We start from the raw sequence: 16,487 nt of genomic DNA on the forward strand, positions 1-16,487 counted from the left end.
AAAACATATAATAGCGGACACTCTGACAGCAACAGTTTTGGCAGGAAAAAACTTTGCATATTAAGTGTCAAAGCTTGCAAACATCACACAAAAAAAATCACAACTAGTTCACACAACTGCTAACTAATTTTCCAAGTAAGTATTTCACCTGTAGTACTTTTTTCTTCTTACTCAATTCCTAACATGTTAACTGACTGAAAAACGATTACACCCCGAAAATATTAACTTTCATTCATTTGAGAGAAGCAAAAATGCAATGCTGGGCATAAGCGATCAAACTATTTCTATAGCACAAGATTTTCAGCTGCTTTCTGTGCTGTTCTGTCATTAAAAATCCTTTTTAATATAGTATTAATATACAGTATTAAATATACTACATTACGTAGAGATGGGTATTTTTATTACTTTGATTATATATCATCAATATCTATCCTCAATAGTTTTAAATAGTAAAATGTATTAAATGTTCATGAATTTACCCATACTGCTTTTAATATATACTTTTGTGTGTTCAGTTGCATTATGAATTTGAAAATGCCACTTGCTATCTAAAGAAACAGCGGTGACCATAAATGTCCAGCAATGCAGCGGTTTTCCAAAATTCACCCCAAAACAAAATATATGGCTTTCTAAGAACACTTTCAAGAAGAATAAAAAAATATATATTAAGAAAATCAATACTTGGGTCTCTGAGGGTTAAAGAAAACTGCTATAATACCTCAATAGCATAATAATTAATAAATATATAACAATAGCCTCAATAAATGATAAAACAAAGACACATTTTAATGTCATTACTAACACAATAACAATTCTTATATTGGATTACTTTTGATTTGATTCATTTTAAACATGCAGAAACAGAGTAACTTTGTTTACCATGCCTGTAAGCAGCTCATATAATAAAGCTCCAAGACTCCACCAATCACAAGCCTCTGTGACTTTTGACACGCCTCCGATTTCTGTTGCGAATCAGTACAAACAAATTCATAAAAACACTTTATGGCAACCTAGGAGAACATAGTATGGCTAATGTAAGTACAGTGGATGTGCATGTTATTATTACAACTGAGGGAAATGCTGTTGATCGAGATTAACTTGTACTGAACCCGGAACATTCCTTTAAGGAATATTTGCTCTTTTTTTTGTCGCAAAGTGTATCAAGATTAAAAAAGCACATTTATTTTAGCCCTACTGTATCATATAGAGATGAACTGTTTGAAATGCTTCACCTGGTGCACAGTACATCTGTTCCATTGATTTTGGGCTGATTTCAGGTTGAACTTCTGTCCACTGTCCAAAGTATGTAAGACACACTTCTCCTGTGTACATTATGTTTAATCAGTTATACTGACAAACTTATACAATACTGAAACTTAATGGAATAGCTCTACCAAATAAGTTTGATAACATTTTGTCAACATTTACACAACCCCATGCCATTCCAAACTATTGTTTTATTTCTTTGTTGAAACACTAAATGACATGTTAGATAGCATGTCCAAACTGCTCTTTTCCACACAATGAAAGTGGATGGTGATGTTTACTGTCAAGCTCGAAAAGGACAAAAAAGAACCATAAAAGTAACATGAAAGTAGTCTATACAACTTGTGCGCGATATTTGACATCTTCTGAAGTCTAACAATATATTTGAATGAAGAGTTCAATTTAAAGTCAGTGTTCACTGATGATCTTCCCCACTGCACTTATAGCAAAGGGTGAAAATAATTTACAAATCCCTCATTTTTGTTTTTATTAGCATTTTTCAAACTGTCCAAACATTTTTGGAATTGGGGTTGTAATTAATCTACTATTCTGTAACCATTTGATTCTATTTTAATTCAGTCATTATTAATTGAATGAGAGAGATTTTAGTTATGATCTTTTTATTATCCATGTTTTTATATGGTTCGGAAAGCATCCATTGCATACAACATATCTACCTCATGTAATCATTAAACTGAAAAATCGAATTTTTGTATGATTTTATTGTCATATTAGGTGACTGTGTGCCGTATTAGGCCTTGTGTGCTCTTTGTCGTTCTCTGTGCTCTTTCCTAATTTTCCTCAGATGGTGAGACCCTGCATTCCACCAAGGTTAGGGGGAAGGCCTCCAGTCCTTGAGGAGATAACACCAATGTCTAAATCATTCAGTGTTTGGATTGTTTATTGTGCCCTTTAACATGTGACTTTGCCATAGACAAAAACTTTCAAAGGATTTGAATTGCTCTCTTTGGTACCTTCTTCAGTTGTCATAACTGATAGCTAACCCATGAAATCTGCACATGAGTTCTGTAAAACCAATGATGGAAACTTGATTAATGTTATGGTTAACAAATTATTGTTTGCATGAAGGTGGAAACAGTCCATATTTGTAATCTGCTAAAATGTTTGAAGTGACCTATCAGAATCTTAGAATATGTCGTACTGTGACACCTCTAATAGCATTTGCATTTTAATATAATTGCTTGTGAACGTTCTTGAATGGGTACTTCTATTGCTCATTCGTCTTCTGTATTTCTGAACTACTGGATCCCATTGACTTGTGATGCTTATTGGAACTGCAGAGAACAAACAGTAAACTCTCTCTCAATTGATTGCAAACCTGACTCTGAGTTTTTATTCCTCAATATCCATATTAGGGACCAGCTGTTTCCCCCAACAGAACAAAATGTGAATGTGAATTGAGAGCTACAACTGAGTGAAAAATGTTAATTCAAGCCTAACTTTTCATATTGTGTTTCACAGAAGAAAGGAATTAATACAGGGTTGGAACGACATGAGGGTGAGTAAACAATGACAAAGTTTCCATCTTTAGATGAATTATTCCTTTGATATACCAGACGATTATGCAAGTAACTTCTAACCAAAGATAAATTAAACATTAATGCAGTCATTACTTTGCAAATGTAATTGTCAATACAAGATTTTCAGGATAAAAGAAACGTACCACTGCTCCTTAGCAGAATGTTTCTGGGGTTGAGGTCCTGGCACACAATGCCCTGCTCATGAAGACTCTCCAGGGCCAGCAGGATCTGAGCCACCCAAAGTCGCACCTCCTCCTCTGGAAGTCCCCATCCACCCTGCTTAGATTCTGCATTGAAGCTTTTGGCCTTCAGTAAGGGTTGATGGCCCAAGTTGTCCACCTCAACCAGCTGTTCGACATTAGGGCTTTGTAGTTTATTCTTACTCAAAAAGGAACTGTTCAATGTAGGAGCTGATTCAAAAAAGATAGTGCCCTCCTGTGGATGTTTAAACAAAGGGTTGAGGAACTCCCAATTGTCCATGCCCTCTCTCACAGTATCATCAGAGCTCCCCCGAGAGGCCATCTTTGTGAAGTCTAACAAGATTCCTTCTTGCTTTTGAAGTTTACATTCAACTGGACAGTGATACAAATTTTCTACGCTCAATTCGGCCACAAACTGCGAAAGCTGTCCATTTCCACTCGGTTTAGAGTTAATGGCGCACTGTTCGTGGTGAAAGCCGTCATGCGCTTGGCTTTGTGGAGGTAAATTAGATGTGTTAGAAACTATACGCACCCTCTGTGGAAGAACGTCAACAGTGCTGCAGAGGGTCGGTTGGGTGTTTCCACCAAATAAAGTGGCGGGAGTGATCTGAGCTGCAATGCTGAAACCGAGAATGTCAGAGTTTGGCCCTGGAATAGTAAAACTCCAGCGGTCTTGAGCAGGTTCCAAAGCATTCCAAGCTTTGTTCAAATCTACGCTAGAGTCAATCCGCTCAATGCGGACATCGTTTCCTAGAAGGTCAGAAGTGACATCAAGAGGATCCCGAGTGTCCACGATCACACAGGGATGAACAGGGAGAGGAACATTATCCTGAGATGAAGACCTTAGACACTGACCATTGGACAGACTGACAGATGCCAGGCCATAATCTGTCCTTGCTGCATACAAAGCTGTATCTTTACAGTAAGAACGGGTTTCACAGTTCTCAACACGAGGATTAGTAGGGCTTCCTGGCCTCTCAAGAGGTGCTGTTACCCCACAATTCTCATTCAGGTAACTCTCCTGGCTGAGGGCAGGGAGGGTGTAGCTGTTCTTCATGTGGATCTTGTGCTGGCTGGGACTGAGACACTCGGGATGCTCCCTGACTGCTTCGCTTCTGACCCTGCAGAGTCTGGAAAAGAGCCTTCCACCTGTAAAGAGGGAGTGTTGCTTGTAAATGTAACAAGTCGTTGCTTGAAGGTTTCTGTTGTTGCCATTAGGGATGGGAATCGTAAGTAATTTAATGATTCTGGTTCCGGAAACTATTTCAGTAAACGATTCTTTTAGGACTTTTAAGGACGAATTATTGGAAAAAAGATATGCAATTATTATTCACAGTCTGTTGCCAAATTATGAGATATTTTCAAGTTTCTACACAGCAGATACTACAAAATCAGAAATACATTAAAAAAATTATTGTAAAAGATATGTTTGCAGACTTTTTAGAGACATAAATGCAATCCAAAAATTGATCCTTACTCTATTTTAAATCAAAATTATAAACAAGAAATTTGATAGCATGTTTCCTTCATTCATTTTATACAATTCTAGACAAGAACCGGTTGTTTGTACCCAACCCTGACTGCCATACAGTGAACAATATGCCATTTTGAGATGCTGTACCACTTTTACAGTAATCGAGTGACTAGTGATGGGCACGAGTATCTAAATATTTGAGCACTCGGAAGTGACAGCAATGATCATGAAATCATGAAGATGATCATGAAAACACAATTTCGTGACTTCACTTTTTTGACATTTCAGACTGATCAAAATCCAGTAACATCTATATGCAACCATTCCAGAAAGGAGCCTTGTAATCAAAATAAAATGACTTATTTTGATTTTGCATCAGTCCTGTACACGGAGGTGTTTTTTCATGAATATCTGTCAAACTTGTTCATAAATACATTTGTGCGTAAATCGTTGCATTTATTTAAATGGGATAATTTATGTTCAAATGGTCTTACATGAACAGGGTTCTTGAAATGTGTTTATTAATATTATAAAAAATAGAGCAGATGGGTACACCCTTTGACTACAGATTTATCTGTTGAGCACTCAAGCAGACAAAATGACTAAAATCTCCATCCCTACAATGAAAAACTTAAGACATGGCAACTGTTGAAATAATATAGAATTTCCATTGCAATTAACAGGGTGTGTGTAACAATAATTGTTCCCATCAGAAGATTCAATTTGACGATCAGTACTCGATATTCCCTGACAATGGTTCTATCTTATTATTAGACCACAGAGCTGATTTTGATCCTATAGAGCAGTGTTTCCCAAACTGGGGTATGCGTACCCCTGGGGGTACGTGAGGTGACAATGGGGGTAAGCGAATAACATTCTGAGATTTACCGTTCTTTCAATTTCATCAGTCTAAAATTACATTCAAACCCAGTTCATGTATTTCTCACTGGCAAAAGTATTTTGTGTGCCCTCTAGTGTAGAAACACCAAAATGGTTGTGTCATAAAGGTCAGAAAAATATGATCTTTTGCGGTAAAACAAAAATGCATCTACTCATGCGTCGTACGTCACACAAATGACGTAGCTTAGTGATAGCAAGTAAAATACATCACTGTTTTACCAGACTTGCGCATGTCAGTCATCCACGATTTTATTACATTTTTTTCGCAGACTGAAACTAACATTCTCCCTAAAACCTCCTTTTGAGTTCCACGGAAGATAGAAAGCCTTCTAATACAGGTTTGGAACAACATTATGGCAAGTAATGATGACAGAAGTTTTAGTAACACTTTACAATAAGGTTTCATTCATTAACATGAGATAATGCATTAGCTAAAAATGAACAGTATTTTACAGCATTTATCAATCTTAGTTAATGTTTGTTACTAAAGAAAAACAATACAAGTGTTCATTGTTAGCTCATAGTGCATGAACTAATGTTAAAATATACAACTTTTTATTTGAATGTAAGAAAGTTTATTAATATACTGTATGTTTGAATTAACATTAACCAAGATTAATAAATACTATAAAAGTGGTGTTTATTGTTAGTTCATGTTAACTGATGTAGTTAACTTATGTTAACAAATGGAACCTTTATGCATTGAAAATGTGAATGGATAAAATACAGAGAGAACTAAATCAGTTATGTTGTATATTCAAAACAAATATTAAAGATGGATAATGTGTTTTCATTGTGTGTAATTTATTAATGTTATAGAGTTAATATTATTATAATGTGTTTTGTTATATACTATACGTTTCTATATACTCTACAGACGGTATTATTACACAAAGCATTTCTGCAATTTCGGACTTTCTTGCTGTTTTATGAGGGAGCGCCATGATGTATCGAGACAAAATTATATTTCTCCAACTTTGCACGCTTACGATGAAGAAAGCTTTGTTGATTATTAACAGGAGCAATAGTTTTATTATATCACTCACTTATAGAGGCATGGCACAATACCATTCACATGTCCAATTAACAGGTTTATTCCTGTATATACAATATATGTAAATCTAAAGTTCAGTAAATATGCGCTTCCCCACTGCTCGCACTAACAAGCTGCTGAATACTGCAGCACGAGTGAAGGCGAGAGTGACACACTACAGGGAATTCCCTGCATTTTGAAAGTGAAACACACAGGAATAATTAAAATTGTCCTCAATCCCAGCAATCCCGTGCTATTGAGCTAACATTCGCTATTGAGATTTGAATCAGGCTACTTGATTAAGTCTGGTCGGGCAAGTAAAATTCTCTTTAATTTGCCTGTTCAAAATTGTCCAAACAAGCGTTGATGTCGAGCCCTGCCTGGTGAAGTATGGTGTGCCACAAGGCTCTGTCCTAGGTCCTCTAGCGTTCTCTTTGTAAATGACAGAATTAGGTAGCATAGCCTATTGAGGACTGGATGGCCAGCAGCTAAGTTCTGATAAAACACAAGAATTGGTAATTTGACCAAAGCCTTCTAGATGTTAGCTGCTTAAATACAGTATTTGTCTCGATGGTTCTACTGCAATGCCATTCACTACAGTTAAGGACCTGTGTGCCATGACTGGTAGCAATTTGTAATTTGAAATCCAACTACTGTAAATACTTAAATTAGTTGCTCTGTAAAGCTGGTTTGGAGCAATATTCATTATGAAAAATGCTGTACAAATAAAAAGAAATTGGATTAAAATTGATTTGACTCACCCTGAACATGCTCTAGATGTAGGAACACAGAGTCTTCACTGACGTAGTACTTCAGCAACTTTACCATGAATGGAACACCCTGAGGAATGATGGTTGACCTCTCACGACTCTCCCAGCTGGACTTGGGTAAACTCTGAACAGGAAGCACAATTTTACAGTTTACAGTGTAGTTTAGACTGCAATTACATTTTAACATTTATATTTGTAATCAACCACTGGACTATATCAGTAAACTGCTAGAAGGCATTTAAAATGGTGACCAGATACACCACCTAAAATTGACACTTTCCCTTATAAATATATATAAATTATAACCTAAAATCATGAAAAATTATGTCCATGTTATTTGTCTATTCATTGATTAGACAAACTGGAATACAATTTCATCATGATTCACTTGTGCCAACCTTAGCATATACCAAACATGTACAAAATACCCAACTGAGCTAATCCCTTCTGTTACGATCCCTTGTTGTCCGTCTCGTGTTTTCCGTTTTCACTTATCACGTTCTGTGTCACGATCCCATGTTGTCTGTACCATGTTTTCTGTTTCACTCATCACCGCCGTCTCTGTGTTATTGTCCGCACCTGTTTGTTATTTTGTTATCACCATGTCTGTCTATTTAAACCCGCTTGTTTTCCCCTTTCCTTTGTCGTTCGTTGACGTTTCATGTTCGTGCCTACGTTTGTAAAGCTCTTTTGTGTTCTTAGTTCATGTTCTCTGCAGTTTGCTGGTTCGCTCGAGGATAACCCTGGTTCGTTCGAGGATAACCCCGCTGTTCATGTTTTCCTGTTGTTTGTTCGTTCGAGGTTACCCCGCACTTCGTGGATGTTCGCTCCCTGTTCACCCTTGTATGTTATCTCATGTTTTAGTTTCTTTTTCCCATCGTGGACCTTTTCATTTGTTCCTGTGTTTTGTGTCCTTCCCTTGCTTGTAAAATAAACCGCGTTTGGATCCAAACCTCCCGTCTGCCTTCTCCTGACTCCCCACATCATAACAGAACGAACGACCACTATGGATCCAGTGGTTCAACAAGCAAACTATGACCTGCTCTGCTTAAAGCAGGCTCCCTCAGCTCCGCCTCCAGAGCCTCCCTCAGCTCCGCCCTCTGAGCCTCCCACGGCTCAGTCAACCACGGCTCCGCCCCCGGAGCCTCCCTCGGCTCTGCCTACAGAACCTTCTATGGTTCCGCCAACCACGACTCCGCCTCCGAAGCCTCCCCCGGCACCGCCTTCTGAGCCTTCTGAGCCCTCGCCTCCTTCGGCTCCGCCTCCTGAACTTCCCTCGGCTCTACCTCCAGAGCCTCCTTCAGTCCCAGCTCCTGAGCCTCCCTCGGCTCCTCCTCCAGCGGTTCCCTCTGCTCTGCCTTCTGAGCCTTCAATGCCATTTCCTCCCTCGGCTCCGCCTCCCGAGCCTCCCTCGGCTCCGCCTACGCCTTCCACGGGGCCTCCTCCCAAGCCTTCTACGGCTCCGCCTACGCCTTCCACGGCGTCGCCTCCCAAGCCTTCTACGGCCCCGCCTCCGAAGTGCTCCTTGGCTCCGCCCACCATGGTTCCGCCTCCTGACCCACCCAAGGCCCTACCACCTGAGTCTGCCATGGCTCAGCCTACCTCTGCTCCGCCCCCCGTGTTTCCCACGGCTGTGACTGCCTCTGCTCCGCCCACAGTGTACCCCACAGCTCTGCCTGCCTCTGCTCTGCCCCCAGGGTCTCCTGCGGCCCTACCTGCGCCTCCCTCGCCGGCGCCCAAGTCTACGACTGTGCCGCCTCAGAAGTCTTCCTTGGCTCCGCCTCACGCGGCTCCGCCAGCTTCCCCAGAGGCCACTCCTCCTCCCAGGCCCCCCGGACCGGCCCTTGCCTTGTGGCCAGCCCCCGGGCCACCCAAACCTGTCCCCATTTGGTGGCCGCCTCCCAGACCACCTAAACCTGTCCCTGCCCGGTCGATACCTCCCTGGCCTCCTAAACCTGTCCCTACCCGGTGGACGCCCCCCAGGCCACCTGACCCGGTCCCCGTCACATATCCCTATGGACTGCCTGTCGGCCCCCTCGGCCTCCCTGGTCTGCCTGTCCGTCCCTTGTGTCTCCGTGGTCTACCTGGTTGCCCCTTGTGCCTCCCTGGTCTGTCCCTGTGTCCCTTGTGCCTCCCTGGTCTGTCTCTGTGTCCCTTGTGCCCCCTTTGGTTTGTCTGTTCTCCCCCTCTTCTAGCCCCTCTCTCCTTGATCATTTGTTTGTTTTTTCCTTTCTTTTGTTTGCTAGGACCGTCTGGAATCCGGTCCTTTTGAGGGGGTTAATGTTACGATCCCTTGTTGTCCGTCCCATGTTTTCCGTTTTCACTTATCACGTTCCGTGTCACGATCCCTTGTTGTCTGTACCGTGTTTTCTGTTTCACTCATCACCGCCGTCTCTGTGTTATTGTCCGCACCTGTTTGTTATTTTGTTATCACCATGTCTGTCTATTTAATCCCGCTTGTTTTCCCCTTTCCTTTGTCGTTCGTTGACGTTTCATGTTCATGCCTACGTTTGTAAAGCTCTTTTGTGTTCTTAGTTCATGTTCCCTGCAGTTTGCTTGTTCGCTCGAGGATAACCCTGGTTCGTTCGAGGATAACCCTGCTGTTCATGTTTTCCTGTTGTTTGTTCGTTCGAGGTTACCCCGCACTTCGTGGATGTTCGCTCCCTGTTCACCCTTGTATGTTATCTCATGTTTTAGTTTCTTTTTCCCATCGTGGACCTTTTCATTTGTTCCTGTGATTTGTGTCCTTCCCTTGCTTGTAAAATAAACTGCGTTTGGATCCAAACCTCCCGTCTGCCTTCTCCTGACTCCCCACATCATAACACCTTCATAGCATATTTACAATAAAGAGTACAAAATTACAATGACAAAAGTGACTGAATGGAATTTCGTGAACTCAATTTGTCTTCAACGGTTAAACATTGTGAGAGATCCATAATATTGTAAGAGATCCACTGGTTTGTCAGATAATTGCTCTGTATTGTCTGCTAACAAATACATGGCCAAGTTGCACCAAATGGTACAAAGTACAAACAGTGTTGATTATTCCCTATTTAAGGGTTGTGCCCCTACCACCACAGTTACCATAGCTAAACCCCATATCATTTAGATGTTAGACCTTTACTGCCCAAAAACAGAAGGTTTTCTACTTATACTACACTGCGATATCTCTGTCACACAATTCAGGACTTCTATGATGGCACTACAAAGATGGCTGTTCTGAAGTCAAAGAGTGTCCCCACTAATTACTATTAGGTCATTTATATGTACTGTATGTATAATTACTTTCTTTTCTTTTGCCTCTATAGTCTAATATCTAGATATGTCATATCTTGTAGCTCTGATTTTGACTGATTCTTGAGTGTCTGGTTACAGTAAACTGAGATGAGTTTGACTCAGAACTTCACAAGAGCTTTAAGCACAATCAGTCCACACAGACTCTTGGTAATAAAAGAAGAGCTGGGTGTATCCCAGAGGCATGATACACTCAGCTGGCCTGACGCTAACAGCACTCAAGCAGCACTGTGGTCGCAGACAGACACTAGGACAGGGCAGTGCTTCTCAACTGGTGGGTCATGGCCCAAATATGGATCACAGGTCTGCACTTATACATGCATGTCACGATTCTAAGTGTGATTGTTTGAGATAACAGCGATTATTGTGCATTTCACATTCCAATCACATTTTATTGCGCGAATTAGGGAATATTAACCAAATACGGAATTTCACGAACGGCGCGTTCTCATTTTCCAGTGTTATTGAATCATGCGAGCACTCCGAATTAACGCTCAACATGTAACGCACTCAAAGCAGCTCCTGAGAAGCGTGCAAGGATGAACCACTTCTGAAGTGCTTTGATGTGTATGCCATCTGTGCAAGTTCATGCCAAACACCCGTAAAAAAATAAGCGAGGGCATTGATAGTGAATGCAAAGTGTTCTTGGTCGTTGCAGGTTTATTATATTATATTATATTAAATTATATTATATTATATTGTATTGTATTTTATTGTGAAATTTAATATTTTATTATATCATATTATATTTGATAGGATTAGATTAGGGCTGTTAATCTCAAATGATTAAAAATTATAACTGAAATAATTAAATTATATGCTGATGAATTAATTAAATTAATTGTCTCAATATTTGCCCCAGAAAGGCCCCAGCCAACCTGAATATTATATTATATTATATTTTCTTTATTATATTGGATAAAATTATATTTAAGTAATATCACACGAGTGCTATTTGGCCCTACATCAGCACTGCTGTGATTCGGCCGTAGGTCGAGTGCCGTAGGTAATTACAGCAGTGCTGTTTTAGGGTTATATAGCATGATTGCGAGTGTGATATTGCTTATATACAACAGTTCAATGAACAAGTACATTTTAAAAAATTAGGAAAAACTGAGTACGGGCATAAAAACGCATTTTTGCATGGAACTACTTTATTACGCGACCGATCAGAATCTGCTGTTGCTGTTCAAAACAAATTATGCGTCCAAACCTCCGTTAGTAATTCAAAAAGTTCACTTCAGAAATAGTATCACGGCTTGTGCTGTTTCGAACAAGTTATTGGATAAACAAGGATGGATGTGTGTGTGTGTGAGAGAGAGACAGAGCGTGTGTGATCACCTGATGCCAAACCCAAGCAGAGATGATGTCAGCTTTCTGAAGGTCAGCATTCTCAGTGGAAAAAAAGTGTCCAAGCAGGGGTATTTATCCCTATTTCGTGGTAACCAGTGTCATTCACTATAGAAACAGCGATGTCCTCTGCCATTTTAGTGTGAGTCCAATGTGGAAACTAGATAAGAGGTAAGCGCCTTGTGTTCTGTAATCAAACAGTCTATGAGTCTCTCAGCTGTGATGAGCCGTAATGCTGAAGTTGTTCTTTTAAATCCGTTTAAAACAATGTCCTAGCTTAAGTAATGTAGTAGTATTACGAGCGATCAAAAAGCGCTGTTCTATGTAAACAATGACTAACAGATTCACTTTACGTCACCAACTGGCTCATATTACACACAAAATTATATTTTGCCACCACCTGCTGGCTAAAATATGTAATTTAAAAAATAAAGACAATCATTAGTTCTCCTTCTGTCACTCACTCGACATTGTGTCGAATGAAGTGACACAAGGGGTCTTCCTGGGACGCCAAACGTACCTCTGAACCTGGGAAAAGGCCAATGTTAAGTTGGTAGACAGAATTTGCATGCCCCGGAATGGGTATAAAGGGAAGCGGGGCAGCGAGTGCCAGTCAGAATTTTTCTTCTGAGCCGAACAGTTGTACAACAGCAAGCTGAGTTCACTACTGTCCCACTCACCTATACTGGCGATAAACACTGCTGTTGGATCTACGGCGTGTTTCCAGCTGGTGTTCTCTCTCTCTGCACGCTGTGCAGTCTACGCCCCTGGGCGCTTCGACAGCGCATTCATTGCCTGAAAGAGTGTTTCCCACTCCTAAAAGAGCAATACACAGCAGGCTTTGAACGTTCTTTTCAGGACGCGTATTTTTAAAGATGTATTTTCCGCCTCTGTGTAGTTCCTGGATGCGGTTGATTTCTCTCCACTTCTGACGGTCATAAGAGCTGCCTCACGTGCCTGGGCTGCGATCACACGCAAGCAGCGTTTTATGAATGGTTCTTGTTCTCAGTGCAAGAACATAGACATGGCAACATTGCGATCGTGTATTTCTTTTCTCACGAATATTATATTCTATTATATTGTTATGTTATATTGTTGTTATGTTAATTTATGTTATATTATATTATAAATATTATGTTATATTATATATATATATTATGTTATGTTACTTTGTTATATTATATAATATTGTTATGTTATATTATGTTATATTGTATTAAATTGTTATATAATGTTATATTATAGTGTTATGTTATATTATATATATTATAATATATTATATAATATTGTTATGTAATATTATATTGTTGTTATATTATGTTATTATATATTCTATTATATTGTTATGTTAAGTTATATTGTATTATATTGTTATGTTATATTGTATTATATTGTTATGTTATATTATATTGTTATGTTATATTATATTGTATTATATTTTTATGTTATATTATATTATAAATATTATGTTATATTATATATATATTATGTTATGTTACTTTATGTTATATTATATAATATTGTTATGTTATATTATGTTATATTGTATTAAATTGTTATATAATGTTATATTGTTGTTATGTTATATTATATTGTTATGTTATATATTATATATATTATAATATATTATATAATATTGTTATGTAATGTTATATTGTTGTTATATTATGTTATTATATATTCTATTATATTGTTATGTTAAGTTATATTGTATTATATTGTTATGTTATATTATATTGTTGTTATGTTATATTATATTGTTATGTTAAGTTATATTGTATTATATTGTTATGTTATATTATATTGTTGTTATGTTATATTATATTGTTATGTTATGATATATTATATTGTTATGATATATTAAATTGTTGTTATGTTATATTACATATATTCAATTATATTGTTACGTTAAGTTATATTGTATTATATTGTTATGTTGTTGTTATGTTATATTATATTATATTGTTGTTATGATATATTCAGTTATATTGTTATGCTATATTGTATTATATTGTTACGTTAAGTTATATTCTATTATATTGTTATGTTATGTTATATTGTTGTTATGTTATATTATATTGTTATGTTGTGAAATATTAAATTATATTGTTATGTTATGTTATATTGTTGTTATGTTATATTATATTGTTATGTTAAGTTATATTGTATTATATTGTTATGTTATGTTATATTGTTGTTATGTTATATTATATTGTTATGTTAAGTTATATTGTATTATATTGTTATGTTATGTTATATTATATTGTTATGTTATGTTATATTGTTATGTTAAGTTATATTGTATTATATTGTTATGTTATATTGTTGTTATGTTAAGTTATATTGTATTATATTGTTATGTTATGTTATATTATATTGTTATGTTAAGTTATATTGTATTATATTGTTATGTTATGTTATATTATATTGTTATGTTAAGTTATATTTTTGTTATGTTATATTATATTGTTATGTTAAGTTATATTGTATTATATTGTTATGTTATGTTATATTATATTGTTATGTTATATTGTTGTTATGTTAAGTTATATTGTATTATATTGTTATGTTATGTTATATTATATTGTTATGTTATGTTATATTGTTATGTTAAGTTATATTGTATTATATTGTTATGTTATGTTATATTGTATTATATTGTTATGTTATGTTATATTGTTATGTTAAGTTATATTGTATTATATTGTTATGTTATGTTATATTGTTGTTATGTTATATTATATTGTTACGTTAAGTTATACTGTATTATATTGTTATGTTATGTTATATTGTTATGTTAAGTTATATTGTATTATATTGTTATGTTATATTGTTGTTATGTTATATTATATTGTTACGTTAGTTATATTGTATTTTATTGTTATGTTATGTTATATTGTTACATTAAGTTATATTGTATTATATTGTTATGTTATGTTATATTGTTATGTTAAGTTATATTGTATTATATTTTTATGTTATGTTATATTGTTGTTATGTTATATTATATTGTTACGTTAAGTTATATTGTATTATATTGTTATGTTATGTTATATTGTTGTTATGTTATATTATATTGTTACGTTAAGTTATATTGTATTTTATTGTTATGTTATGTTATATTGTTACATTAAGTTATATTGTATTATATTGTTATGTTATGTTATATTGTTATGTTAAGTTATATTGTATTATATTTTTATGTTATGTTATATTGTTGTTATGTTATATTATATTGTTGTTATGTTATATTATATTGTTACGTTAAGTTATATTGTATTATATTTTTATGTTATGTTATATTGTTGTTATGTTATATTATATTGTTACGTTATGTTATATTGTTGTTATGTTATATTATATTGTTACGTTAAGTTATATTGTATTATATTGTTATGTTATGTTATATTGTTGTTATGTTATATTATATTGTTGTTATGTTATATTATATTGTTATGTTAAGTTATATTGTATTATATTGTTATGTTATGTTATATTGTTGTTATGTTATATTATATTGTTACGTTAAGTTATATTGTATTATATTGTTATGTTATGTTAGATTGTTACATTAAGTTATATTGTATTATATTGTTATGTTATGTTATATTGTTGTTATGTTATATTATATTGTTATGTTGTGAAATATTCAATTATATTGTTATGTTATGTTATGTTATATTGTTGTTATGTTATATTATATTGTTATGTTATGATATATTATATTGTTATGTTAAGTTATATTGTATTATATTGTTATGTTATATTATATTGTTATGTTAAGTTATATTGTATTATATCGTTATGTTATGATATGTTATATTGTTATGTTATGATATATTATATTGTTATGTTAAGTTATATTGTATTATATTGTTATGTTATATTGTTGTTATGATATATTATATTGTTATGTTATGATATATTCAATTATATTGTTATGCTATATTGTGTTATAGATATATTATATTGTTATGTTAAGTTATATTGTATTATATTGTTATGTTATATTATATTGTTATGTTAAGTTATATTGTATTATATTGTTATGATATGTTATATTGTTAAGTTATATTGTATTATATTGTTATGATATGTTATATTGTTATGTTAAGTTATATTGTATTATATTGTTATGATATATTATATTGTTATGTTAAGTTATATTGTTATGATATGTTATATTGTTATGTTAAGTTATATTGTATTATATTGTTATGTTATATTGTTGTTATGTTATATTATATTGTTACGTTAAGTTATATTGTATTATATTGTTATGTTATGTTATATTGTTGTTATGTTATATTATATTGTTACGTTAAGTTATATTGTATTATATTGTTATGATATGTTATACTGTTATGTTAAGTTATATTGTATTATATTGTTATGTTATATTGTTGTTATGTTATATTATATTGTTACGTTAAGTTATATTGTATTATATTGTTACGTTAAGTTATATTGTATTATATTGTTATGTTATGTTATATTGTTGTTATGTTATATTATATTGTTACGTTAAGTTATATTGTATTATATTGTTATGTTATGTTATATTGTTGTTATGTTATATTATATTGTTACGTTAAGTTATATTGTATTATATTGTTATGTTATGTTATATTGTTGTTAAGTTATATTATATTGTTATGT

At 34.8% G+C, this 16,487-nt stretch overlaps 1 protein-coding gene across 1 annotated transcript in view; it reads right to left on the reverse strand.

The window, feature by feature from the left end:
* The window catches only part of LOC127662126 (ribosomal protein S6 kinase-like 1), a 35,434-nt gene that overhangs the window by 870 nt on the left and 18,077 nt on the right, over positions 1-16,487 (reverse strand). Inside the window, exons 6-9 of the mRNA XM_052153156.1 lie at positions 7,176-7,308; positions 2,951-4,156; positions 1,233-1,322; positions 880-962 (exon numbers count right to left, since the gene is read on the reverse strand). Of these exons, the coding sequence (XP_052009116.1) occupies positions 880-962; positions 1,233-1,322; positions 2,951-4,156; positions 7,176-7,308 (1,512 nt within the window). The remainder of the gene's footprint in view (positions 1-879; positions 963-1,232; positions 1,323-2,950; positions 4,157-7,175; positions 7,309-16,487) is intronic.

Source organism: Xyrauchen texanus, chromosome 22, assembly GCF_025860055.1.
Source record: "Xyrauchen texanus isolate HMW12.3.18 chromosome 22, RBS_HiC_50CHRs, whole genome shotgun sequence".
Classification (NCBI taxonomy): Eukaryota; Metazoa; Chordata; class Actinopteri; order Cypriniformes; family Catostomidae; genus Xyrauchen; species Xyrauchen texanus.